The 26,261-nt window shown below is 42.2% G+C and overlaps 1 protein-coding gene across 1 annotated transcript; it reads left to right on the forward strand.

The window, feature by feature from the left end:
- The first annotated feature begins 510 nt into the window (after positions 1–510).
- On the forward strand, positions 511–13,811 carry LOC135547181 (T-box brain protein 1-like). The gene is made up of 6 exons (XM_064975938.1): positions 511–9,853; positions 10,151–10,305; positions 10,566–10,687; positions 11,013–11,171; positions 11,335–11,396; positions 12,005–13,811. Exons 1-6 carry the CDS (start codon positions 9,171–9,173, stop codon positions 12,840–12,842), a joined length of 2,019 nt encoding a protein of 672 aa, XP_064832010.1. The 5' UTR covers positions 511–9,170; the 3' UTR covers positions 12,843–13,811.
- Positions 13,812–26,261: the final 12,450 nt, after the last annotated feature.

A 26,261-nucleotide genomic window follows, 5' to 3' on the forward strand; every position in this document is an offset into this window, starting at 1 on the left:
TAGATTAGACCCAGGTGGCAAACATAGTTCCTTGGGACAACATGGAAAAGGAGAATGATGCCTTTCTTAAAGAAATCATAAATTTGACTAAACATTCAGAGTAAAATGTTAGAAAGATGTTAGCATTATGTATTTTAATCTTTATAGCTGTTTGAATGAGACCATTATAAAAAAAACTGACTATCAGCCATAAGCAGATCTGTTGGTGCGGTGGACTCCGACTGTAAATAACATTTAGCTTGTTTTTATCCTTACATTGATGCCAACATGATGTTTTTCGGACATGAACCATAGTTGAATGTGCTGTCCATATTCCTACAGGTAAAGTTTCTAACAAAATATAAAAAATATTTTTTATCAAATAGGCACTATTGTTATTTTATATCTTCCATTATAATCCATATCAAGAATGCTTATGGTTATAATGGATTACATTTTCATTACGTCATATTGTTTTCATATAGTCTGGTCAGTGGCTGGTGTGTGCCAAGCATAAGGTATAGTCCCTCCCAAACCTGCACAATGACCTCCTGAGGGACTGTCTGGCCGTGGCATGGATAATCAGCCTGCTCTCTCTGTGGTTATGGTCACTAGCTGGGCTAATAAGAGCAAAGTACTGAGGCTAATAACAAACAAATGGGAATAGAGCATGGGGAGTAGACAAACTACGGTGCTGCTGCATCATGGATGACTTAACAATTGTCTGAATCTAAAAAAGCAAGCCCAGTTTGCTTATTAAAGGAAAACTCCACCCAAATACGATCTCTCAAAATACAGAAATCGAATCAAATCATGCGCCGAAAACAACAGGTTACCCTGAAATACTTACTTACAAGCCATCAACCAACAATGCAATTTTAGTTAAGAAAAATATTAATTTATTTATCTTACTAGGCGAGTCAGTTAAGAACAAATGCTTATTTTCAATGACGGCCTAGGAACACTGGGTTAACTGCCTGTTCAGGGGCAGAACAACAGATTTGTACCTTGTCAGCTCAGGGATTTGAACTTGCAACCTTTCGGTTACTAGTCCAACACTCTAACCACTAGGCTACCCTGCCGCTACCCTACTAAATAAACTAAAGTAAAAAATAAAAGAGCAACAATAAAATAACAGTAACGAGGCTATATACAGGGGGTACCGGTGCCGCATTGGTACAGATTAGTCGAGGTAATATGTACATGTAGGTAGGTGTAGAGTGACTATGCATAAATAATGGATAATAAACAACGAGTAGCAGCAGCGTAAAAAAAGGGGGTTGCATTCGATTAGCTGGTCAGCAGTTTTATGGCTTGGGGGTAGAAGCTATTAAGAAGTCTTTTGGACCTAGACTTGGCACTCCCGTACCTCTTGCCGTGCGGTAGCAGAGAGAAAAGTCTATGACTAGGGTGACTGGAGTCTTTGGCAATTTTTAAGGCCTTCCTCTGATACCACCTGGTATAGAGGTCCTGGATGGCAGGAAGCTTGGCCCCAGTGATGTACTGGGCCATACGCACTACCCTCTGTAGCGCCTTGCGGATAGAGACCTAGTAGTTGCCATACTAGGCGGTGATGCAACCAGTCAGGATGCTGTCGAAGGTGCAGCTGTATAACTTTTTGAGGATCTGGGTACACATGTCAAATATTTTCAGTCTCCTGAGGGGGAATAGGTGTTGTCGTGCCCTCTTCACGACTGTCCTGCTGTGTTTGGACCATGATAGTTTGTTGGTGATGTGGACACCAAGGAACTTGAAGCCCTTAACCTGCTCCACTACAGCCCTGTGGAATAGAATGTGGGCGTGCTCGGCCATCCTTTTCCTGTAGTCCACGATCATCTCCTTTGTCTTGATTACATTGAGAGAGAGGTTGTTGTCCTGGCACCACACTTCCAGGTATCTGACCTCCTCCCTATGGGCTGTCACAACATTGTCGGTGATCAGGCCTACCATCATTGTGTCGTCAGTAAACATGATGGTGATGTTGGGAGTCGTGCTTGACTACACAGACATGGGTAAACAGGGAGTACAGGAGGGGACTAAGCATGCACCCCTGAGGGGTCCCCGTGTTGAGGATCAGCGTGGCAGATGTGTTGTTGCCTGCCCTTACCACATGGGGGCTTGGTGTTCTTCGGCACAGGGACTATGGTGGTCTGCTTAAAACATGTAGGCATTACAGACTCGGCCAGGGACTGGTTGAAAATGTCAGTTGAGATACTTGACAGTTGGTTAGCGCATGCTCGGAGTACACGTCCTGGTAATCCGTCTGGCCTCGTGAATGTTGACCTGTGTCATGGAAATTCTAATCAATAATGAGGAGAGACAACGTCAATCACCAATCAGGATATTACTTCATTCAAAACGTATTAATAACATTGATTAATTATTGAAATAATGAAGCTTGTCGACAACCCACCCGTAGGTGATTAGTTGAGAAGCCCAAAGAGCGGATTTGAGCCACAGCATTTTATAGCAAAGTTCATCTTCCTGGATTTTCATGACAAACAACAGATGTATGGAATGGGTCACAAAGTTAAGATCCATATAGAAGATACTAATAATTCACAGCAAAAAGCATCTGCTGTAAAAACTTCTCATTGTGTAGAAACTAGGGTCTGACCCTGAGCCATCTCTCCCTGGAACCTTCCAGTAAGGCACACAGACAAATGCTATGGAATGTTGTCTTTATCACCAATCCATCGTAAATCTACAGTCAGTGTTACATCTCCCAGAGGCCCACTTTCCGTTCACACAGAAACAATAGACTTATAAGAACCATCTATTCTGTTGCATAAACAACCATTTGATGCAATAATAGTATTATAACATAATCTTGTAATTTATTTTCTGACACCTGTTTAAAGGTCTTATTCACATTGGCTACAGCGAGCATGATCACACAGTCGTCCAGAATATCTGGTGATCGTATGCATTCTTCAGTGTTGCTCGCCTTAAAGCGTGCATAGAAGTCATTTAGCACGTCTGGTAGGCTTGTGTCACTGGGGAACACTCGGCTGGGCTTCCCTTTGTAGTTCGTAATAGTTTGCAAGCTCTGCCACATCCGCTGACCGGTGTAGCAGGATTCAATCTTAGTCATGTATTTACGCTTTCCCTGTTTGATGGTTTGTCTCAGGGCACAGCATCCGAGTTAGAGTCTCGCTCCTTGAAAGAGGAAGCTCTACCCTTTAGATCAGTGTGGATGTTGCCTGTAACCCATGGCTTATGTACGTATGGTCACTGTGGGGACAACGTCATTGATGCACTTATTGCTGAAGCCGATGACTGATGTGGCATAACTCCTCGATGCCAGCTCAGCATCTGTGTCATCTGACAACTTCTGTATTGAGCGAATCACTGGTACTTCCTGCTTTAGTTTTTGCTTGTAAACAGGAATCAGGAGGATAGAATTATGGTCCGATTTTCCAAATGGAGGGCGAAGGACAGCTTGTATGTGTCTCTGTGTGTGGAGTAAAGGTGGTGTAGAATTGTTTTCCCTCTTGTTGCACATGTAACATGCTGGTAAAATTAGGTAAAACAAATGTAAGTTTCCCTGCATTAAAGTCCCCGGCCACTAGGAGCGCCTCCTCTGGATGAGAATTTTCTTGTTTGCTTATGGCTTTATACAGCTTGTTGAGTGCGGTCTTAGTGCCAGCATCGGTTTGTGGTGGGTAAATAGACAGCTATGAAAAATATAGATGAAAACTATCTTGGTAAATAGTGTGGTTTACAGCTTATCATGAGATACTCTACCTCAGGTGAGCACAACCTCAAGACTTCCTTAATATTTGATTTTGCACACCAGTTGTTATTGACAAATCGACATAGACCGCCACCCCTTGTCTTACCGGATGCAGCTGTTCTGTCTTGCCGATGCATGGAAAAAATAGCCAACTGTATATTATCCATGTCGTCTTTCAGCCACGGCTCGGTGAAACATAAGATATTACAGTTTCTAATGCCCTGTTGGTAGGATAGTCTTTAATGGAGCTAATCCAGTTTATTCTCCAATGATTGCATGTTGGCCAATAGGATGGATGGTAGAGGCGGGTTACACACTCGCCGACAGAATTCTCGTATTGGCGTCTTCTCTTCATGTGAATGGCGGGGATTTGGGCCTGGTCGGGTATCTGGAGTAAATCCTTCGTGTCCAACTTGTTAAAGAAAAAATCTTTGTCCAGTTCGATGTGAGTAATCGCTGTTCTGATATCCAGAAGCTCTTTACGGTCATAAGAGACGGTGGCAGAACCATTATGTACAAAATAAGTTACAAACAACGCAAAAACCCCCACAAAATAGCACAATTGGTTAGGAGCCCGTAAAACAGCAGCCATCTCCTCCGGCACCATTTTTTCTATGCATCCCCTTATGATGCAAAATGCATCATACAGGGATGATTTCTGTATTTTGAAAGTTACATATTTTGAAAACTTGATTGTTGACAAGCAAAACATTTCGGGACTATGTCAACAATGGATGAATGAAACAAATACCAAAATATTTTGGGGTGGAATTGTCCTTTAAAGATCAGTGATGGAAGTTAACCATAATACTGTAATGAGGAAGAGAAGACCTGCGCCTGTTCCTGGTTAGAGGCACGGGCAAGCCCATGCTTGTACGTTTCACAAGAATAGGTTCCTGGACCCTATTGCCCTGCTGTAATGACCTCTCTTGTTAGCTTCATAGATACGCAGCTCTTCATTAGAATACAAAGCCTCTAGCCTCTACTGGAAACCCCACTATCAGAGATGGGGGCTTCTTCTGCACCATTCAATTTGGCTTGTTTAAGGTTCTAACACACACTTTATGCAACTTTATTGAAACAGAATACAACATTTATGTGTGTTCAGTATACTGATGCTTTATGCTTTATGCTTTATTTCAAGCTTGGCTGTTTTCCCCCTGAAATATAATGTTGATGACTGAAGAAAACAGGAAAGTTGTATACATCAAAAGTATTCTGTTTAATTTACTTCAGTCAAACTTTATTGATTGCCACCAATATGCCATTTCAGTTATTAGTAGTTCATCCTCTCACTATCACTAGTCAACTGCCTTGGCCTGTAGTAATGGTATTGAACCATGCAGCTCCACAGCACTACTTCTGATTGTTCACATTGTGTTTCCCCACCTATCATGTAAGAGAGAAGAGAAATGCATTTACTGAACTTGCTAGAACTTCAAGACTACCAAGGACCTACCAAAAGCTAAACTGTACCATCGTGATAGAGACGCTGGGATCACCCAGCACTAAAAAAAATGTTAGCAGTTGGTTGTGCTGATCCTTTTGAGTTAAATGTAATGTCAAAATGTACATTTCCACCTAAATAGACATACCCAAAAGGAATTATTTATCATGTGCCATAAAAAAATACCTAGTTATGGGCGGCAGGTAGCCAAGAGGTTGGGAATGTTGGGCCCGTAGCTGAGCCGACTAGGTGATACAGTTGAAGTCGAAAGTTTACATACACTTAGATTGTTTTTCAACCACTCCACAAATGTCTTGTGAACAAACTATAGTTTTAGCAAGTCGGTTAGGACAACTACTTTGTGCATGACACAAGTAATTTTTCCAGCAATTGTTTACAGACGGATTATTTCATTTATAATTTCATTTATAATTCACTGTATCAGAATTCCAGTGGGTTAGAAGTTTACATACACTAAGTTGACTGTGCATTTTAAACAGCTTTGAAAATTATAGAAAATACTGTCATGGCTTTAGAAGCTTCTGATAGGCTAATTGAGTCAATTGGAGTCAATTGGAGGTGTACCTGTGGAGAAATGAGAAATGCAAATCAATCCCAGAACAACAGCAAAGGACCTTGTGAAGATGCTGGAGGAAAGGGATACAAAATTATCTTTATCCATAGTAAAACAAGTCCTATATTGACATAACCTGAAAGGCCACACAGCAAGGAAGAAGCCACTGCTCCAAAACCGCCATAAAAAAGACAGACTACGGTTTGCAACTGCTCATGGGGACAAAGATCGTACTTTTTGGAGAAATGTCCTCTGGTCTGATGAAACAAAAATAGAACTGTTTGGCCATAATGACCATTGTTATGTTAGGAGGAAAAAGGGGGAGGCTTGCAAGTCGAAGAACACCATCCCAACCGTGAAGCACGGGGGTGGCAGCGTCATGTTGTTTGGGTGCTTTGCTGCACTTCAAGACATCAGTCAGGAAGTTAAAGCTTGGTCGCAAATGGAACTTCCAAGTGGACAATGACCCCAAGCATACTTCCAAAGTTCTGGCAAAATGGCTTAAGGACAACAAAGTCAAGGTATTGGAGTGGCCATCACAAAGCCCTGACCTCAATCCCATAGAAAAATTGTGGGCAGAACAGAAAAAGCATGTGCGAGCAAGGAGGCCTACAAACCTGACTCAGTTACACCAGCTCTGTCAAGAGGATTGGGTCAAAATTCACCTAACTTATTGTGGGAAGCTTGTGGAAGGCTACCCAAAAAGTTAAACAATTTAAAGGCAATGCTACCAAATACTATTTGAGTGTATGTAAACTTTTGACCAACTGGGAATGTGATGAAATAAATCAAAGCTGAAATAAATAATTCTCTACACTTATTTTGACATTTCACATTCTTAAAATAAAGTGGTAATCCTAACTGACCTAAAACAGGGAATGTTTACTAGGAATAAAGGTCAGGAAAAACTGAGTTTAAATGTATTTGGCTAAGGTGTATGTAAACTTCCGACTTCAACTGTAAATCTGTTGATGTGCCCTTGAGCAAAGCTCCTGCAAGTTGCCCTGGATACGAGTGTCTGCTAAATGACTTAAATGTAATGCTTATACTGCCAGAAATATTAAAATTGCACTTTTCTAGTAAAAATAGTTATATTGCTCACTTTTGAGTACAAAAGCTTAATACACAGTGTAAAAAATATGATGAAAATATGAAAACACATATAATTTTTTACCTTTTCAACAAAAGTGGGCTCGAAATGAATTAAGTGGTTTCAAAATATAGTAACAATCAAATTATAAACGACTTATTTCATCTTTCTTATAACAGTAAAATAAATATGTTCATACTTAGTGACTGTACAAAATTGTCCCCATTTAATTTAATTGATGACATAAAATGTTCTGTTCAGCAACCCCAGACGCCATTTTTTTTTTAAATCAAATTTTAACTAGCTAGGCAAGTCAGTTAAGAACAAATTCTTATTTACAATGACGGCCTACCGGGGAACAGTCGGTTAACTGCCTTGCTCAGGGGAAGAACGACAGGTTTTGTTTACCTTGTAATCTCGGGAATTATGATCCAGCGACCTTTCGGTTACTAGCCCAACGCTCTAACCACTAAACTACCAGCCGCTCCAGCATTCAAATGCCTGCTAACTAATTATAACTTCAGCTTTAAGCACTATGTGATTTCATCCCTCTGTGACGAAGAAAAAGTGGAATTGTTTCAATTGCCAGGCTCTCCATTTCAAATCCCTCATATGCCTTATTGTAAACGGAGCTGCAAGGGTCACCGCCAGAGGAAGTCGATCCTTTGTCTGGATAGGCCAGAAAATGTGACATGTCGCTCTCTATGCAAATATTTATCATGGTGTGAGATTTCACATACTGTATCTCAGACGAGAGCAGAGAGCGTCATGCGAAGCGGGACAACCAGAGCTTTCACGGAGTAACGGCGATTGATGTTGCGTCACTTACCGAGTGCTCTGTACACAAAAATGTCAGTCGGAAACGGGCCAGAAGCGCTCAAAATCTCCTAAATAGATAACTTAATGCTTAAGATTAATACACAACTGTGAACACGGCACATGATGGTTACTGAGTTGAGTTCTCTAAATCTAGCTGTTGAGGAGGAAATTATGTCAGCCAAACAGCAAACAAATATCAGTGTTGATATAGAACTTTAGCGTTTTTTATTTATTTATCCTCTTCAAAAAATGATTAATCGCCTGAGTTTCCAAAGAGACATTTAAATACAAAATATTGGTCTACATCTCACATTTGGATAACCTATAATGTATTTCAGTCAATAAGTAAGTAGTTGGGAGTTTTGCCAGCCTTGTAAAGCAAGACACAGCATCGTCTTGGCTCAGTCTGGACCACAACGTTCAGGTTGGATTTTATCCAATGACGCTGTCACACTGCCCATGCACATCAATGAAGCTCTCATACGGAAAAACAGTCAAAATGGTTAGATGAAATCGACCTTTAATGCAGAAATAGTTTTAGAGGAATATCAGATTTTCCCTTTTTCCCTGTGTATTATTAATTAGGCCTATAACTGCTAATCAAACAATGAAACTCAAGAGTCGACTCGTTTAATAATAATAGTGCTATGTTATAACATCATTGAACAAAAATATTTTATACATTTGTTAAAATTCTGAAATTTCAAAATTACTTTCATAACGTTATTTTATTGGTGTTTTTTCCCCATTCTTGCTGATTTTGATGGTGTTTTTTATTTGATTTGTCATTGCACTCACTCACTCATTGTTATGAGTGCTCTGATTCATAACTTTGGACCAGTATAATGAAATATTTACCTGCCTTGAGACTCATAAACACATTTCAGGGGAACGGCACCATTTCACGCTATCACAAACATTTTAAAGCATGAAGTGCACTGCCTGTCATTGCTTGTCACTTTTGGGATGTTCATAATATATTTTTGTTTCTCCGGTAGACATACTTTGCCACTCTTACCAGATGAATAGGTAAATAACGCATATTTCTCATGATAATGTAGAAATATACAGGGGAAGAACGTAACTATGATTCCGGCCTATTTTTGTTGATATTTATATGAGCATGTGGCAATGCATCATTAAGATAATAAACAATTAACATTGGTGTGATATCTACACAAATATATCACATAAAGTAAAATGTTATCAAATAAGGACTGGCTGATTGTCTCTGAAAGCAAATTGGGTTTATGGGCAAAGCCCTCATGATTATCCTAATTAAGAGCTGTCTAATTAAATTATTGTCTTGAGCTAACCAATAGCAATAGTTGTTTCATTAGCAATGCATGAAGAGTGATGAATAGCAAAACCTTCCTGATTGCAGGATAGTGTCAATTGGCTCATTTGCTCTTACTCAAGGTGACTGAAAACATAGGAAGGCGATTTTTTTGCGTGTCTTATATAGAGTTAGGATTGAACAAAAGCTTGCGATTCCATATAGTTTGCGTTAATAGTGTTGAGAGCTATGCAGCTCGAGAATTGCACTAGTGGGCTCTCCAAGAAATGTCTGAATGTGGGCAGTGGCTACCCAAGCTCCGATGGATCTGAGCTATCCTTGCAGGACCATCCTATTATATCTGCTAGTGACAACCTGGAGAGAAGTTCAACTCTGAAAAAAAATTCCAGTGGGATGACGAACCAGTCAGATGCTGACAATTTCCCCGACTCCAAGGACGCATCAGGGGACGTCCAGAGAGGTAAACTCTCTCCTGATCTCCACGGAGTCTCTGAAATTCGTCATAATGTCGATGGATCTACAGGAGAAAGGTATACCCTTTCGCAATCTAGCCAACCACAGTCAGTCTCAGCAACTCCAAGTGCTATGTTCCCCTATCCGAGTCAACATGGACCAGCGCACCCGGCTTTTTCTATCGGGAGTCCGAGTCGTTATTTGGCCCACCATCCAGTCATCACTAATGGAGCGTACAATAGTCTTCTGACCAACAGCTCTCCGCAAGGCTACCCAACCGCGGGTTACCCATACGCACAACAGTATGGACACACTTATCAAGGAGGGGCGTTCTACCAGTTTTCCTCGGCGCAAGCTGGGCTGCTGCCTGGGAAAGCGCAAGTGTATCTGTGCAACAGGGCCCTGTGGCTGAAGTTTCACAGACATCAAACAGAGATGATAATCACCAAACAAGGACGGTAGGTATTCTCAGCTACATTAATTTTAATCACAAGTTTGGTATAGCTTGTGAAGTAATACGCATGCGTCCAATTTGTTTTAAATAAGGAATGGCATTGCAATTGTAATTCGTTCAATATATTTCCTTTATTATAAATTACAAATTTAAAAAATTAACTGACTATATTTTATTGAATTGTTTCAGTAATACTTTCAAATTGGGTAAATCACCAAATGTTGGACAGGGTCTATTATGCAGGACATTTACACCGATCTTGACCAAATATTATTGACATATTTTTAATTATTACCTGCAGACGAATGTTCCCCTTTTTGAGTTTCAACATTTCTGGTCTGGATCCGACGGCGCACTACAACATATTTGTGGATGTTATTCTTGCTGATCCAAATCACTGGCGATTCCAAGGTGGCAAGTGGGTACCATGTGGCAAAGCGGACACCAATGTCACAGGTAGGACCTACGTTCATCTACATCTCTGTGAATAATAGTGATGATAATGGTTGATAACTAAGAGTAGTTTATATTATAAAAAGAAGAATCATCTTAAATTGATTCAGCCGTTCCAAGGGAACACGCAACATTAGGCTAATACAATCACAAAATGATGTCATCGAATTAATGTAATTGAAAATCAATATTGTGATGTGTATGATATTTTGTAAAAACAACGCATTTGAATGTAGGCTATGTCATTTCTTTCCTTTCCACAGGAAACAGGGTGTACATGCACCCTGACTCTCCAAACACTGGTGCGCACTGGATGCGCCAAGAAATCTCATTTGGAAAGCTGAAATTAACGAACAATAAAGGAGGCTCAAACAACACCGGACAGGTCAGCTACGACCTTGTTTTATAAACGTAAAATAATATGATCAGAGACATTCAAAGACCCTGAATTAACTATTGAGCGGTGTGCATGGAGAGAGTTTGTTGCGCACACCTTATGCAGTTATTACACAATATTTATTAGGTCTTCCTCCAATGACACATCACCATCAAAAGTCCAAATAATAGTTTTCATAAAATGTCATAAAAAACGAAAGCCATACCCCGTCTTCAGTTTGGGTCATTTAGCCTACATCATGGCTTATTGGCTCCAAATGTAGGTCGAAATTGATAGTGGTCATGGAATCTCTTCCTTACTTGTCTACGTCCAGATGGTGGTTCTACAATCGCTTCACAAGTACCAGCCCAGGCTCCATGTGGTGGAAGTCAACGAAGACGGAACCGAGGACTCCAGCCAACCTGGAAGAGTACAGACGTTCACCTTCCCAGAAACACAGTTCATCGCAGTCACAGCTTACCAGAATACCGATGTAAGAGAATCTGATTGATGATAATTCCATTCGTTGAGTATTCTAGTATTGTTGCCTATCGAAAGACACAATTCGTTTGGCACATTCGGATTTGCAACGTAATTAGGAATAAACAACTACATGCACCTATTCCTAAAATCTTCATACTTGTTTTTGTGTGCAGATTACCCAGCTAAAAATCGACCACAATCCATTTGCTAAAGGATTTCGGGACAACTATGACACGTAAGACTATTTGCCATTTATTATTTGTTCTTGATCCCTTCTCATTATGAAACAGTTTGTTTCGTTTGGTTCCTCTTCTCTCCGAGGCAATAACAATTATAGAGTTTATGTACATGGAGTGTAGCATAGGCTACCTCATAATTTTTTTTGCTCGTTTTCAATTGAAATGTAAATAAATTTAACTGTCAGGAAAACGTTATTTTGTGTCCTCGTTGATCAAAATTAAAATGTTATTGAATGTCAATGGGGACACATTTGATCATACCCACTAGGCACACACTCGTTCAATCAACGTTGTTTCCATGTATTTAATCGAAATTACGTTGAACCAACGTGGACTTGAAGTTTAATTGACGTCTGTACCCAGTGGGTAGGCCTTTATACAATCCAATGTAATTACCGCATTATAAAATGGTGACAATTTTATCACGACATTTATTTACATTTATTTGCTGATGTTCCCTCTCCAAAAACATAGTTTATTCAGCATTTTTATCAAATGAGTCATGAACAAAGTTTGTTCCATTCTTGCACATCACATTGGCAGTGACAACCTTAGCCCATGGTGATTCATAATTTGTTTGTCTGTTTTTTCCTCGTCTTTTCAGTGTCTACACAGGTTGCGACATTGACCGGTTAACACCATCACCGGGTGACTCGCCTCGCTCTCAGATCATGCCTGGTGCGAGATATGCCATGGCTGGTTCTTTCCTACAGGACCAATTTGTCAGCAGTTATGCCAAATCTCGCTTTCACCCTGGCGTAGGGACTGGACCTGGCACGGACCGCAGCGTCCCACTTAGTAACAGCTTGCTATCCCCGCAACAAACCGAAGAGCCCACAGTTGCATCCCCGCAGCGATGGTTTGTCAACCCTGCCAATAACCGACTGGACTTTGCCGCCTCGCCATACGATGCTGCCGCGGCTGCTGATTTTGCCGGTAACGCGGCCACCCTGCTGTCCTATGCAGCAGCTGGAGTAAAGACACTTCCACTGCCCACTACAGGGTGCTCAAACAGACCTCTAGGTTACTATGCCGACCCTTCCGGCTGGGGCACACACACACCACCCCAGTACTGCAGTAAGTCTAGCTCTGTGCTCTCTTGCTGGCCAACAAATTCTGTTGGCAGAACAGGCACGTCCAACTACCTGGTTGATAACGCGGACACCATCCCAACAGAAAGGTCACCCATCGGAGGGTCTAACGAGGCAAAATCAAAAGACTTATCCGAATCAGGCTGGATAGAGACGCCGTCTTCAATCAAGTCGATTGATTCAAGTGATTCTGGTATCTTTGAGCAAGCTAAACGGAGAAGAATTTCACCGTCTGCCACACCGGTTTCGGAAACAGTGTCCCCGTTGAAATCTGAGATCTTGCCTCCAAGAGAGTGTGAGAAAAATTGCGTTAAGGACATTGGTTACTATAGTTTCTATCCACACAGTTAGACAACCACAAAACGGGGGGGGGGTTCTATCTTTATATGCAACTGATAATATCCAACTGATAGGCCGATCAGCCGATCAGTTGTAATGCACACCCTGTCTTGGACCAATATAGACGAACGATTAAAAAATGTCGGCTTGTAGCGCATAGGCCTACTGGGAAAATTTAGGCGACGTTTACATTTAACATGATTAGTTTGCTATCTAATAGCTGAAGGCCTACATGCCTATTTATTTCATTTAAACTAGCTTTAATCAACAGCTATTGTCTATTGTAATTATGAAAATGATGTACATAATAAGCTATTTAAACATTTTGTGATATTGTGAAATGATTGTAAACTATTGAATTGATTTGTAAGATTCTGAAGAATAGAAATCGTTGTTAGTTGTGTTTTAAAAACGCACATCGTAGGCCTATGATATAGTCAAGTGATCTCATACAATGTGATTTTTTTTAAATGGAGAGAGAGTCTATGATGGCTATTTCGTTGTGTAACAGAGTGAGATCTGAGTACATGTTGCCTAATTATTTATGTTCCCATTGTAGTACTCTTTGCCCATAATGTTCAATCACAGTGTCCGTAGAAAACAATCAGATGTTAGACATTTGAGGACACAGCCATTTGATCAAATTCAAAATAAGAAAGACTTTCATTATAGGTGTGGTAATAAACGTTATACCTGTTAATATAGTGTAATTTTTACTACATTACTAAGAGAAAAAACATGTAATTTTCAAGTCTTTCTCTGACCATCCATCATTTTTTTTATAGCTTGTGTTTTATGTGGAAGCTTCTGTATCTGCTGTAATGTGCTTCATTGCAATAAACGATATAAAAGCTAATTACCTGGAGCAAGAAGCTATCATCTTTCTAAATCCAAACTAGCCTATGCATGTACCAATGATGAAATAATGAATTTTTGTGGCTCAAGTTCATATCGATTGGCCTACAGGTCACCGGTATAAAACAGCAGGGACCATAGTCTAAGGAGGCTCATACAGAGGGTAGTGGAGGGCCTGGACCACTTTCCCAAAAGGTGCAAAATTATGCGGAAATGCAAGGTAAGCATGCATATTAGAGAGAGGCTATATGTGATCTATGTTTTGTTCATTGTATTTTTAACTCAAATGTATATACAGTGGGGCAAAAAAGTATTTAGTCAGCCACCAATTGTGCAAGTTCTCCCACTTAAAAAGATGAGAGAGGCCTGAAATTTTCTTCATATGTACACTTCAACTATGACAGACAAAATTAGAAGAAAAAAATTCCAGAAAATCACTTTGTAGGATTTTTAATGAATTTAATCAGGATCAGTCGTCCTGGTCCCTTTGCAGAAAAACAGCCCCAAAGCATGATGTTTTCACCCCATGCTTCACAGTAGGTATGGTGTTCTTTGGATGCAACTCAGCATTCTTTGTCCTCCAAACACGACGAGTTGAGTTTTTACCAAAAAGTTATATTTTGGTTTCATCCGACCATATGACATTCTCCCAATCTTCTTCTGGATCATCCAAATGCCCTCTAGCAAACTTCAGATGGGCCTGAACATGTACTGGCTTAAGCAGGGGGGCACGTCTGGCACTGCAGGATATGAGTCCCTGGCGGCGTAGTGTGTTACTGATGGTAGGCTTTGTTACTTTGGTCCCAGCTCTCTGCAGGTCATTCACTAGGTCCCCCCGTGTGGTTCTGGGATTTTTGCTCACCGTTCTTGTGATCATTTTGACCACACAGGGTGAGATCTTGCATGTGGCCCCAGATCGAGGGAGATTATCAGTGGTCTTGTATGTCTTCCATTTCCTAATAATTGCTCCCACAGTTGATTTCTTCAAACCAAGCTGCTTACCTATTGTAGATTCAGTCTTCCAAGCCTGGTGCAGGTCTACAATTTTTTTTCTGGTGTCCTTTGACAGCTCTTTGGTATTGGCCATAGTGGAGTTTGGAGTGTGACTGTTTGAGGTTGTGGACAGGTGTCCTATATACTGATAACAAGTTCAAACAGGTGCCATTAACACAGGTAACGAGTGGAGGACAGAGGAGCCTCTTAAAGAAGAAGTTACAGGTCTGTGAGAGCCAGAAATCTTGCTTGTTTGTAGGTGACCAAATACTTATTTTCCACCATAATTTGCAAATAAATTCATGAAAAATCCTACAATGTGATTTTCAGGATTTTTTTTCTAATTTTGTCTGTCATGTTTGAAGTGTACCTATGATGACAATTACAGGCCTCTCTCATCTTTTTAAGTGGGAGAACTTGCACAATTGGTGGCTGATTAAATACGTTTTTTGCCCCATTGTAACACATGGAATCATAAAGTAACCAAAAAAGTGTTAAACAAATCTAATTATATTTTATATTTGAGATTCTTCAATGTAGCCGCCTTTTGCCTTGATGACAGCTTTGCACACTCTTGGCATTCTATCAACCAGCTTCATGAGGCAGTCACCTGGAATGCATTTGAATTAACAGGTGTGCCTTGTCAAAAGTTAATTTGTGTAAGGTCTTTCCTTTTTAATGCGTTTGAGCTCAATCACTTGTGTTGTGACAAGGTAGGGGTGGTATACAGAAGATAGCCCTATTTGCTAAAAGACCAAGTCCATATTATGGCAAGAACAGCACAAATAAGCAAAGAGAAACGACAGTCCATAATTACTTCAAGACACGAAGATCTGTCAGTCTGTAAAATGTCAAGAACTTTGAAAGTTTCTTCAAGTGCAATTGCAAAAACCATCAAACACAATGATGAAACTGGCTCTCATGAGGACCGCCACAGGAAAGGAAGACCCAGAGTTACCTCTGCTGCTGAGGAACAGTTAATTAGAGTTAACTTTACCTCAGAAATTGCAGCCCAAATAAATGCTTCACAGAATTCAAGTAACAGACACATCTCATCATCAACTCTTCAGAGGAGTTTGCGGTTAGTGGGACTATCATTTGTTTTTCGACAGGACAATGACCCAACACGCCTTCAGGCTGTGTAAGGGCTATTTGACCAAGAAGGAGAGTGATTGAGTGCTGCATCAGATGACCTGGCCTCCACAATCACCCAACTTCAACCCAATTGAGATTAAATGGAATCAGTTGGACCGCAGAGTGAAGGAAAAGTGCTCAGCATATGTGGGAACTCCTTCAAGACTGTTGGAAAAGCATTCCAGGTGAAGTTGGTTGAGAGAATACAAAGAGTGTGCAAAGCTGTCATCAAGGAAAAGGGTGGCTACTTTGAAGAATCTAAAATCTATTTTGATTTGCTTAACATTTTTGGTTACTACATGATTCGATGTGTTATTTCATAGTTTTGATGTCTTCGCTATAATACTACAATGTAGAAAATAGTGCAACTAAAGAAAACCCCTTGAATGAGTAGGTGTGTCCAGACTATATACAGTTGAAGTCATAAGTTTACATACACTTAGGTTGGAGTCATTAAAACTAGTTTTCACCTCTCCACAAATTTCTTGTTAACAAACTATAGTTTTGGCAAGTCGGTTACGACATTCACTTTGTGCATGACACAAGTAATTTTTCCAACAATTGTTTACAGACAGATTATTTCACTTATAATTAACTGTATCACAATTCCAGTGAGTTAGACTTTTACATAAACTAAGTTGACAGTGTCTTGAAACAGCTTCGAAAAATATAGAAAATTATGTCATGGCTGTAGAAGCTTCTGATAGGCTAATTGACATCATTGAGTAAATGTACCTGTGGATGTATTTCAAGGCCTACCTTCAAACTCAGTGCCTATTTGCTTGACATCATAGGAAAATCCAAAGAAATCAGCCAAGACCTCAGAAAAAAAATGTTGATCTCCACAAGTCTGGTTCATCCTTGGGAGCAATTTACAAACGCCTGAAGGTACCATGTTCATCTGTACAAACAATAGTACGCAAGTATAAACACCATGGGAACATGCAGTCGACATACCGCTCAGGAAGGAGACGCATTCTGTCTCCTAGAGATAAACTTACTTTGGTGCGAAAAGTGCAAATTAAATATATTACCTTTATTTAACTAGGCAAGTGTCACACCCTGACCATAGTTGACTTTGTACGGTTCTATGTTTTGGTTGGTCAGGGTGTGATCTGAGTGGGCATTCTATGTTGGATGTCTTGTTTGTCTATTTCTATGTCTGGCCTGGTATGGTTCTCAATCAGAGGCAGGAGTTAGTCATTGTCTCTGATTGGGAACCATATTTAGGTAGCCTGGGTTTCACTATGTGTTTGTGGGTGATTGTTCCTGTCTCTGTGTTTTGCACCAGATAGGGCTGTTTTCGGTTTTCGCACGTTTGTTATTTTGTTAGTTTATCGTGTATAGTTTCTTTATTAAAATAAAATGAATAACAACCATGCTGCATTTTGGTCCGTTCCTCCTTCCCACAACGAAAGCCGTTACAGAATCACCCACCACAACAGGACCAAGCGGCGTGTTAACAGGCAGGAGCAACAAAGGGAGGAATGGACATGGGAGGACGAATTGTTTGGAGAAGGACCTTGGGATCAGCCTGGAGAATATCGCCGCCCCAAAGAAGAACTGGAGGCGGCGAGAGCTGAGAGGCATTGGTATGAGGAGAAGCAACAGCGGCAGCAGGAGACCTGCGCAAACTTCCTGTGCTTACCGGGGGGCTAAATAGACCGGGCAGGCACCGTGTTATGCTGTGGAGCGCACGGTGTCTCCAGTGCGGGTGCATAGCCCGGTGCGGTACATACCAGCTCCTCGTATTGGCCGGGCTAGAGTGGGCATCGAGCCAGGTAAGGTTGGGCAGGCTCGGTGCTCAAGAGCTCCGGTGCGCCTGCACGGTCCGGTCTATCCAGTGCCACCTCCACACATCAGTCCTCCGTTGGCAGCTCTCCGCAGCAGGCTTCCTGTGCGTGTCCTCGGCCCAGTACCACCAGTGCCAGCACCACGCATCAGGCCTACAGTGCGCCTCGCCTCTCCAGCGCTACCGGAGCCTTTCTCCTCTCCTGCGCTGCCAGAGTCTCCCGCCTGTTCAGCGCAGCCAGAGCCTTCCTCCTCTATAGCGCTGCTGGAGTCTCCTGCCTGTTTAGCGCAGCCAGAGCTGCCAGCCTGCATGGAGCAGCCAGAGCTGTCAGTCTGCATGGAGCAGCCAGAGATGTCAGTCTGCATGGAGCAGCCAGAGCTGTCAGTCTGCATGGAGCAGCCAGAGCTGTCAGTCAGCATGGAGCAGCCAGAGCTGTCAGTCAGCATGGAGCAGCCAGAGATGTCAGTCAGCATGGAGCAGCCAGAGATGTCAGTCTGCATGGAGCAGCCGGAGCTGACTGTGACTTGGCCATTCTAATACCTGGATATGTTTATTTTTGAACCATTCCATTGTAGATTTTGCTTTATGTTTTGGATCATTGTCTTGGAAGACAAATCTCCGTCCCAGTCTCAGGTCTTTTGCAGACTCCATCATGTTTTCTTCCAGAATGGTGCTGTATTTGGCTCCATCCATCTTCCCATCAATTTTAACCATCTTCCCTGTCCCTGCTATAGAAAAGCAGGCCCAAACCATGATTCTGCCACCACCATGTTTGACAGTGGGGATGGTGTGTTCATTGCCAAAAAGTTCAATTTTGGTTTCATCTGACCAGAGCACTTTCTTCCACATGTTTGGTGTGTCTCCCAGGTGGCTTGTGGCAAACTTTAAACGACACTTTTTATGGATATCTCTAAGAAATGGCTTTCTTCTTGCAACTTCCATAAAGGCCAGATTTGTGCAATATACAACTGATTGTTGTCCTATGGACAGAGTCTCCCACCTCAGCTGTAGATCTCTGCAGTTCATCCAGAGTGATCATGGGCCTCTTGGCTGCATCTCTGATCAGTCTTCTCCTTGTATGAGCTGAAAGTTTAGAGGGACGGCCAGGTCTTGGTAGATTTGCAGTGGTCTGATACTCCTTCCATTTCAATATTATCGCTTGCACAGTGCTCATTGGGATGTTTAAAGCTTAGGAAATCTTTTTGTATCCAAATCCGGCTTTAAACTTCTTCACAACAGTATCTCGGACCTGCCTGGTGTGTTCCTTGTTCTTCATGATGCTCTCTGCGCTTTTAACGGACCTCTGAGACTATCACAGTGCAGGTGCATTTATACGGAGACTTGATTACACACAGGTGGATTGTATTTATCATCATTAGTCATTTAGGTCAACATTGGATCATTCAGAGATCCTCACTGAACTTCTAGAGAGAGTTTGCTGCACTGAAAGTAAAGGGGCTGAATAATTTTGCACGCCCAATTTTTCAGTTTTTGATTTGTTAAAAAAGTTTGAAATATCCAAACAATGTCGTTCCACTTCATGATAGTGTCCCACTTGTTGTTGATTCTTCACAAAAAAATACAGTTTTATATCTTTATGTTTGAAGCCTGAAATGTGGCAAAAGGTCGCAAAGTTCAAGGGGGGCGAATACTTTCGCAAGGCACTGTATATACACACATACATACGCACGCACGCACGCACGCACGCACGCACGCACGCACGCACGCACGCACGCACGCACGCACGCACGCACGCACGCACGCACGCACGCACGCACGCACGCACGCACGCACGCACGCACGCACGCACGCACGCACGCACGCACGCACGCACGCACGCACGCACGCACGCACGCACGCACGCACGCACGCACGCACGCACGCACGCACGCACGCACGCACGCACGCACGCACGCACGCACACGCACGCACGCACGCACGCACGCACGCACGCACGCACGCACGCACGCACGCACGCACGCACGCACGCACGCACGCACGCACGCACGCACGCACGCACGCACGCACGCACGCACACACACACACACACACACACACACACACACACACACACACACACACACACACACACACACACACACACACACACACACACACACACACACACACACACACACACACACACACACACACACACACAAAAATACATTCCCTAGCAAAGTATGGTCATAAGCTAATTTTCTCTGTCAGGATCAAGAACAAAGTCCTGCTGGCATTAAGAAGATAGATACACAGGGTCATATCACACTGTACCTCTAGTATTTTCTGTGCATCAGTATGTATAGATTGCCAGATTCTGGAAATCTCTCTACAGCTCCAAAATACATGCAGATAGGTTCCACTTTCAGAGGTACATCTTTTACAGTTAGGAGACATATCTGTTTTCATTCTATGGAGTCTCAAAAGAGCATAATAAAATTTGTACAAAAATGTGTAATTAGATTCTTTAATTTTTACATTAGTAGAGGTGCAGTATACCCTGTTGTAAACCTCCGCCCATAACTCATCACTGATCGTCAGACCAAGGTCCTTTTCCCAAATTATTTTCAAAGGAGTAAAGGAGGAGCCTCCTTTCTCAGAAAGGATTCTACAGATGTAAGATATTTTGCCTTTAATGGATTGTGCTGTGACAAGAAGGGTTTCAACTTCATTCAACTGAGTTCTAAACCTCCTCTTGGAGGTAAATGAGGAAACTACATGTCTAATTTGAAGATATTTTAAAAAATGGGATCATGTCACATCGAACTCACTGCAGAGCTCTTGAAAGGATTTCAGTGTAGTGGTTTTCTGATGAAATGGGTCTGAAAAGGTCCAGATTCCTAGAGTATGCCAAAGATTAAAGTTGGCATCCCTCAGGGTTTTTGGCAAGTCTTGGTTGCCTACTATAGGCGAGTGAGAACATATTTGGGAGGAAATGCCCAGGTATTTCTTACAGTCCCTCCACGCTAGTAGGGTGTTGTAAATCACAAGGGTTTTGGCTATGTTGCCCACTTCACTAAAGTTATTAATAAATATAATTGAGCTTAAGGGCAATGAACCACAGGATTGGGCTTCTAACTGAATCCACGTTGACTCTTGTCTGTTTGTGATCCATGTTAGCATGTTGCGGATTTGGGCAGAGCAGTAGTACAATTGAAGGGAGGGAAGGGCAAGACCACCCTTAGATTCAGGTTTTGATAGAGTGGAAAACTTGATCCTAGGTTTTTTATTGCCCCATATAAATTTGGTGATGCTTTGGTTAGTTGTTTTGAAAAAGGAAACTGGGAGATAGCATGGGAGCATCTGAAATAAGTAGTTCAGTCTAGGGAGGACGTTCATACGGATGATAGTCATTCTTCCCACTAAGCTAATTGGTAGGGAGATCCAGGTTTGGAGATCGTTCTTGATTCGATCCAGGAGTGGAAGATAATTTCCCTTGAAAAAGCTATTCAGATCTGGTGTTATGAAGATCCTGAGGTATTGAAACCCCTGTGTTTTCCATTGGAAAGGACATAGTGTCTTCATAGAGCTGGTGAGTGTAATATTGAGAGGGCAGACAGTGGATTTGTTAAAATTGATCTTATAACCTGAAAACTTGCCATACTGAGCAATTGTGTCTAAAATGAGAGGGAGGGATTTCTCAGGGTTGGATATGTAGCGCAAGACATCATCCTCATAAAGCGAAATCTTGTGCTGCAGGCCGCCTGCAGAAACACCCATAATACTTGGAATGCTCCTTATCAGCTCTGCCAGAGGCTCCGCCCCCAACAAGTAGAGCAGGGGGGACAGCGAGCACCCTTGTCTTGTGCCCCGTTCCAGAGGGAATCTGTCAGAGTTTAGTCCATTAGTAGTCACCATGGCATTTGGATGAGAGTATAGTGATTTGATCTATTTAATAAAATTTGGGCCCATATTGAACTTTTCTAAGACTGAAAACAGAAAGCTCCACTCCATCCTGTCAAACGCCTTCTCAGCATCCAGTGAAGCCAGCAGGACAGGGGTCTTCTGTGCATTTACTTGATCAATACTATCAAAAAGACGGCGAATGTTATCAGAAGAGTATCTGTCTCTAATAAATCCAGTTTGGTCAGCTTTTATTATTTTGGGAAGAAGAGTGTTTAGTCTTTTGGCGAGCGATTTGGTAATTATTTTATAGTCGAAATCCAACAAGCTTATGGGCCGGAAGGACGAGCAGGATAGGGGGTCCTTGCCCTTTTTTAGCAACACTGTAATGCGAGCTGTGTGCATTGATTCTGGGAGAACTCCGTTTTTGCAAAAATCCTCCAACATTGGCATGAAGATAGGGCTGAGCTGGGGCCAAAAAGCTTTGTAGAACTCTCTGGGGAATCCATCTGGGCCTGGGGACTTATTAGGTGGCATGGAGGTAATTGCCTCCAGGATCTCCTCAGGAGTGAAGGGGGAGTTGAGATCTTCTTGGTCGGTCTTTGATAGTTTAGGTAGCGAGATTCCCTCTAGGAAAGAGTGGAGTTCTGCCTCCGTTTGTTTTCTCTCAGAGGTATATAGTTTGCAGTAAAAATCATGAAAAGTTCATTTGATCTTTTTTGGGTCATATGTGACCTCGTCCTCTGCTGTTCAGATAGCCATGATTGTACGCTCTGACTGCTCCTTTTTTAATTGGTAAGCAAGCAATCTACTGGGCCTATTGCTATGCTCATGGTATTTCTGTTTAGTAAAGAAAACTTTTTTTTATCTCCCAAGTGTAGTCCAAATTCAGTTTGGCTTTGGCTGCTTTAAGATGACTCCAGGAGGTGCTGTCTGGGGATTGTTTATGTATTTCTTCACAGCACTCCAGCTCCCTCTCAAGATTTAGCCTGTGTGCTTCCATTGCTTTTTTCTTAGAGGAAGCATATGCAATTAGATGACCTCTTAGTGTGGCTTTAGCAGCGTCCCACATTGTGGCCGGAGAAACAGGAGAATTGTGTGTAGTTGTCTATCCATGTAGTTACCAATGTATGGAACGCTTCGTTTGATAGCATGGAGGTGTTGAATTTCCAGCTCTTTGACCTCGGGATGTTTTTGCAGAGGTCAAAGCGGAGGTGGACAAAGGCGTGATCTGAAAGTGCTATGGGTCCGATTGTACATGTGGCTGAATTTATGAAACTCTTTGGGATAAAAAATATAATCTATACGGGAGTAGGTGTTATGGACATTAGACTAGTATGTATAGTCCATAGATGAGCTATTAGTCTCTCTCCAGATATCTATCAGTCCCATCTCTTTAGTAAGAGAGTTCAACATCTTTGCAGATCTAGGATTTGCGGTGGGGACGTAAGATGATTTGTCTAGGGTTGGGTTGAGGGTACAATTAAAATCTCCGGCCACCACGCCAAAGGAAACACAATGCTCATTGAACAGGGTTATCATTTTTGACATGAATGCAGGAGTATCTGTATTAGGGGCGTATATGTTTAAGATAGTAATTGGTTGACCATATAGTGACCCAGTTATCAAAATAAATCTCCCCTCCGGATCAGATATGTTTTTGTCAATTATGAATGGAACATTTTTATGGATAAGTATGGCTGTGCCTCTACTGTTTGAATTGAAAGATGAGAAATACACCTGTCACACCCAAGCTCTGTGGAGTTTGGCATGTTCAGCATCACAGAGGTGTGTCTCTTGTAATAGCGCGATGACTGCCTTTTCCTTTTTTAGAGCACATAGTATCTTTTTCCGTTTTATTGCATGACCGAGACCATGGCAGTTCCATGTCAATAGATTTAAGGTACTAGTCATTGTCATCGAACAGTAATCGAACTTTAGTGCAGGTCATCGCTGGGTAAAAGTGGATAGTAGTTATAGCTGGGTTCACATAAAAGGAAAATAAATGGTGTACATAAAATAATAATCTCTGAACACCCCAGCCGAGTTCCCAAACAACTCGACAGATCCCGTTGGATCTATTACCCCCCCGCTCAGTCTCAATTCTGTGTTCTGAAAAAAAAAAAAACGGGAACAGTTAGCAACGCACAACGTCTCCCTCTCCCCACCAAAGAAATGCCTCATCCTCTCTTCTCCGCACCCGCATTAAGGAAATGACAACGTAGCCCCCGTCCAGACCACACTAAAAGAGGGAGAAAAATAAAATCAATAGCCCAGCCTACAATACCTCCCCCAAGGAACATAGGGAACCCCAAGTAATAATAGCAACAAAAAAACAGGGAAATAAAAGTAGGCTGAAACATTAGTAGGCCTAGGTTAGGCTATAGAGCCTATCTCTCTCAGCTAAAGGAAAATAAATATAAATTGGACGGCTAAAATGACATTTAGCGGATGGGTCTTTGGATATCGGCAATATGTTGTCTTATCTCCTTTAGTAATAGCATTAATCGCATTTAGTCATTGGTCCGTTTCTCATTGACCAGTATTGTCTTTCAAAAAAATGTTTTGCCTCTTTGGGAGTTTTGAAGTGTCGCAAGGCTCCTTGGTGAAGAATCCTGAGCTTGTTTGGGTATTTGAGTCCCCTGAAGATGCCTCAGTCAATTGAGTATTTCTTCACTTCGTCAAACTCTCTGCGCTTTCGGCGTATTCCAGCTGACAGGTCCTGGTGTAAAGTAAGTTTGGCGTTTCCCACTGTGATGGTGTTGTTTTTCGCCGCCTGTAGGACTCGTTCCTTGTCGGTGAATCTCAGGAAACGTATGGTGATTGGGCGCGGTGGTTGTCTGGCTGCTGATGGAGGCCTCAGTGCTCGGTGAGCTCTCTCGAGTTTTATGGGCCTGTCGGTGGACAGAGTGCGAGGTTGGCATTCGTTGTGCCTCGGGGGGGAGCGGGTCGTCTTGCTCCTGGCTAATGGCGCTAGCTTTTTCTGAAGCTAGCTTCTTCTTGGAGGCTTTTTCCGGTGCTAATGCTCGAGTCCGAGTAAAAATGTCACCTGTAGTGTCGCCTTTTGTAGCCGCCATGACTTTTTTTTTACTAAAGCTAAATGAGTTTGAACTTGGAGTAGAGGTAAGTTTAGGAATTGAAAACTACTTGTGCGGAGCTCTTAGTTCATGCGGCCATCTCGTTCAAGGGTCACGTGATCCGCCACAGGAGGGCTTCTTAAAGAAAAACTAACAGGTCTGTGAGAGCTGAATTCCTACTGGTTGGTAGGTTATCAAATACTTATGTCATGCAATAAAATGCAAATTAATTACTTAAAAATCATAAAATGTGATTTTCTGGATTTTTGTCTCTCACAGTTGAAGTGTACCTATGATAAAAATTACAGACCTCTACATGCTTTGTAAGTAGGAAAACCTGCAAAATCGGCAGTGTATCAAATACTTGTTCTCTCCACTGTATGTGAGAATGCTGTTCATTGACTACAGCTCAGCATTCAACACCATAGTTGCCCACAAAGCTCATCACTAAGCTAAGGACCCTGGGACTAAACACCTCCCTCTGCAACTTCCGCACCCAGGGGGTAAGGGTAGGCGACAACACATCTGCGATTCTGATCCTCAACACAGGGTCCCATCAGGGGTCCCGGTTCTCCCACGACTGCGTGGCCAAACACCCCAGCCATCCTACAAACTAAGCTTGATTCCCTCAATCTCACACAAATTATCAATGAACCTACCAGGTACAACCCCAAATCAGTAAACACAGGCACCCTCATAGATGTCATCCTAACTAATTCGCCCTCCAAATACACCTCTGCTGTTTTCAATCAAGATCTCAGCGATCACTGCCTCATTGTCTGCATCCGTAATGGGTCTGCGACCAAACAACCACCTCTCGTCACTGTCAAACGCTCCCTGAAACACTTCTGTGAGCAGGCCTTTCTAATCAACCTGGTCGGGGTATCCTGGAATGACATTGACCTCATCCCGTCAGTAGATGATGCCTGGCTATTCTTTAAAAGTGCCTTCCTCAATATCTTAAATAAGCATGCCCTTCTCAAAAAATGTAGAACTAGGAATAGATATAGTCCTTGGTTCACGCTAGACCTGTTTGCCCTTGACCAGCACAAAAACATCCTGTGGCGTTCTGCATTAGCATCAAATAGCCCCCGTGATATGCAACTTTTCAAGGAAGTTAGGAACAAATATACACAGGCAGTTAGAAAAGCTAAGGCAAGCTTTTTCAAATAGAAATTTGCATCCTGTAGTACTAACTCAAAAAAGTTCTGGGACACTGTAAAGTCCATGGAGAATAAGAGCACCTCCCAGCTTCCCACTGCTCTGAGGCTAGGAAACATTGTCACCACCGATAAATCCACTATAATTGAGAATTTCAATAAGCATTTCTCTACGGCTCGCATTGCTTTCCACATGGCTACCCCTACCCCGGTCAACTGCCCGGCACACTTTACATCAACCCGCCAAAGCCCCCACCCTTTCTCCTTTACCCAAATCCAGATAGCCGATGTTCTGAAAGAGCTGCAAAATCTGGACCCCTACAAATCAGCCGGGCTAGACAATCTGGACCCCCTCTTTCTAAAATTATCTGCCGAAATTGTTGCAACCCCTATTACTAGCCTGTTAAACCTCTCTTTCGTATCGTCTGAGATTCCCAAAGATTGGAAAGCTGCCGCGGTCATCCCCCTCTTCAAAGGGGGTGACACTCTAGACCCAAACTGCTACAGACCTATATCTATCCTACCCTGTCTTTCTAAGGTCTTCGAAAGCCAAGTTAACAAACAGATTACTGACCAT

This window comes from Oncorhynchus masou, chromosome 10 (genome assembly GCF_036934945.1).
Source record: "Oncorhynchus masou masou isolate Uvic2021 chromosome 10, UVic_Omas_1.1, whole genome shotgun sequence".
Classification (NCBI taxonomy): Eukaryota; Metazoa; Chordata; class Actinopteri; order Salmoniformes; family Salmonidae; genus Oncorhynchus; species Oncorhynchus masou.

Excerpts from the sequence above, each read along its gene's own strand:
- LOC135547181 (XM_064975938.1), top strand. The coding sequence starts at position 9,171 with ATGCAGCTCGAGAATTGCACTAGTGGGCTCTCCAAGAAATGTCTGAAT. Across the intron at positions 9,854-10,150 it reads ATAATCACCAAACAAGGACG|ACGAATGTTCCCCTTTTTGA; the intron begins GTAGGTATTCTC and ends TATTACCTGCAG. Across the intron at positions 11,397-12,004 it reads TTTCGGGACAACTATGACAC|TGTCTACACAGGTTGCGACA; the intron begins GTAAGACTATTT and ends TCGTCTTTTCAG.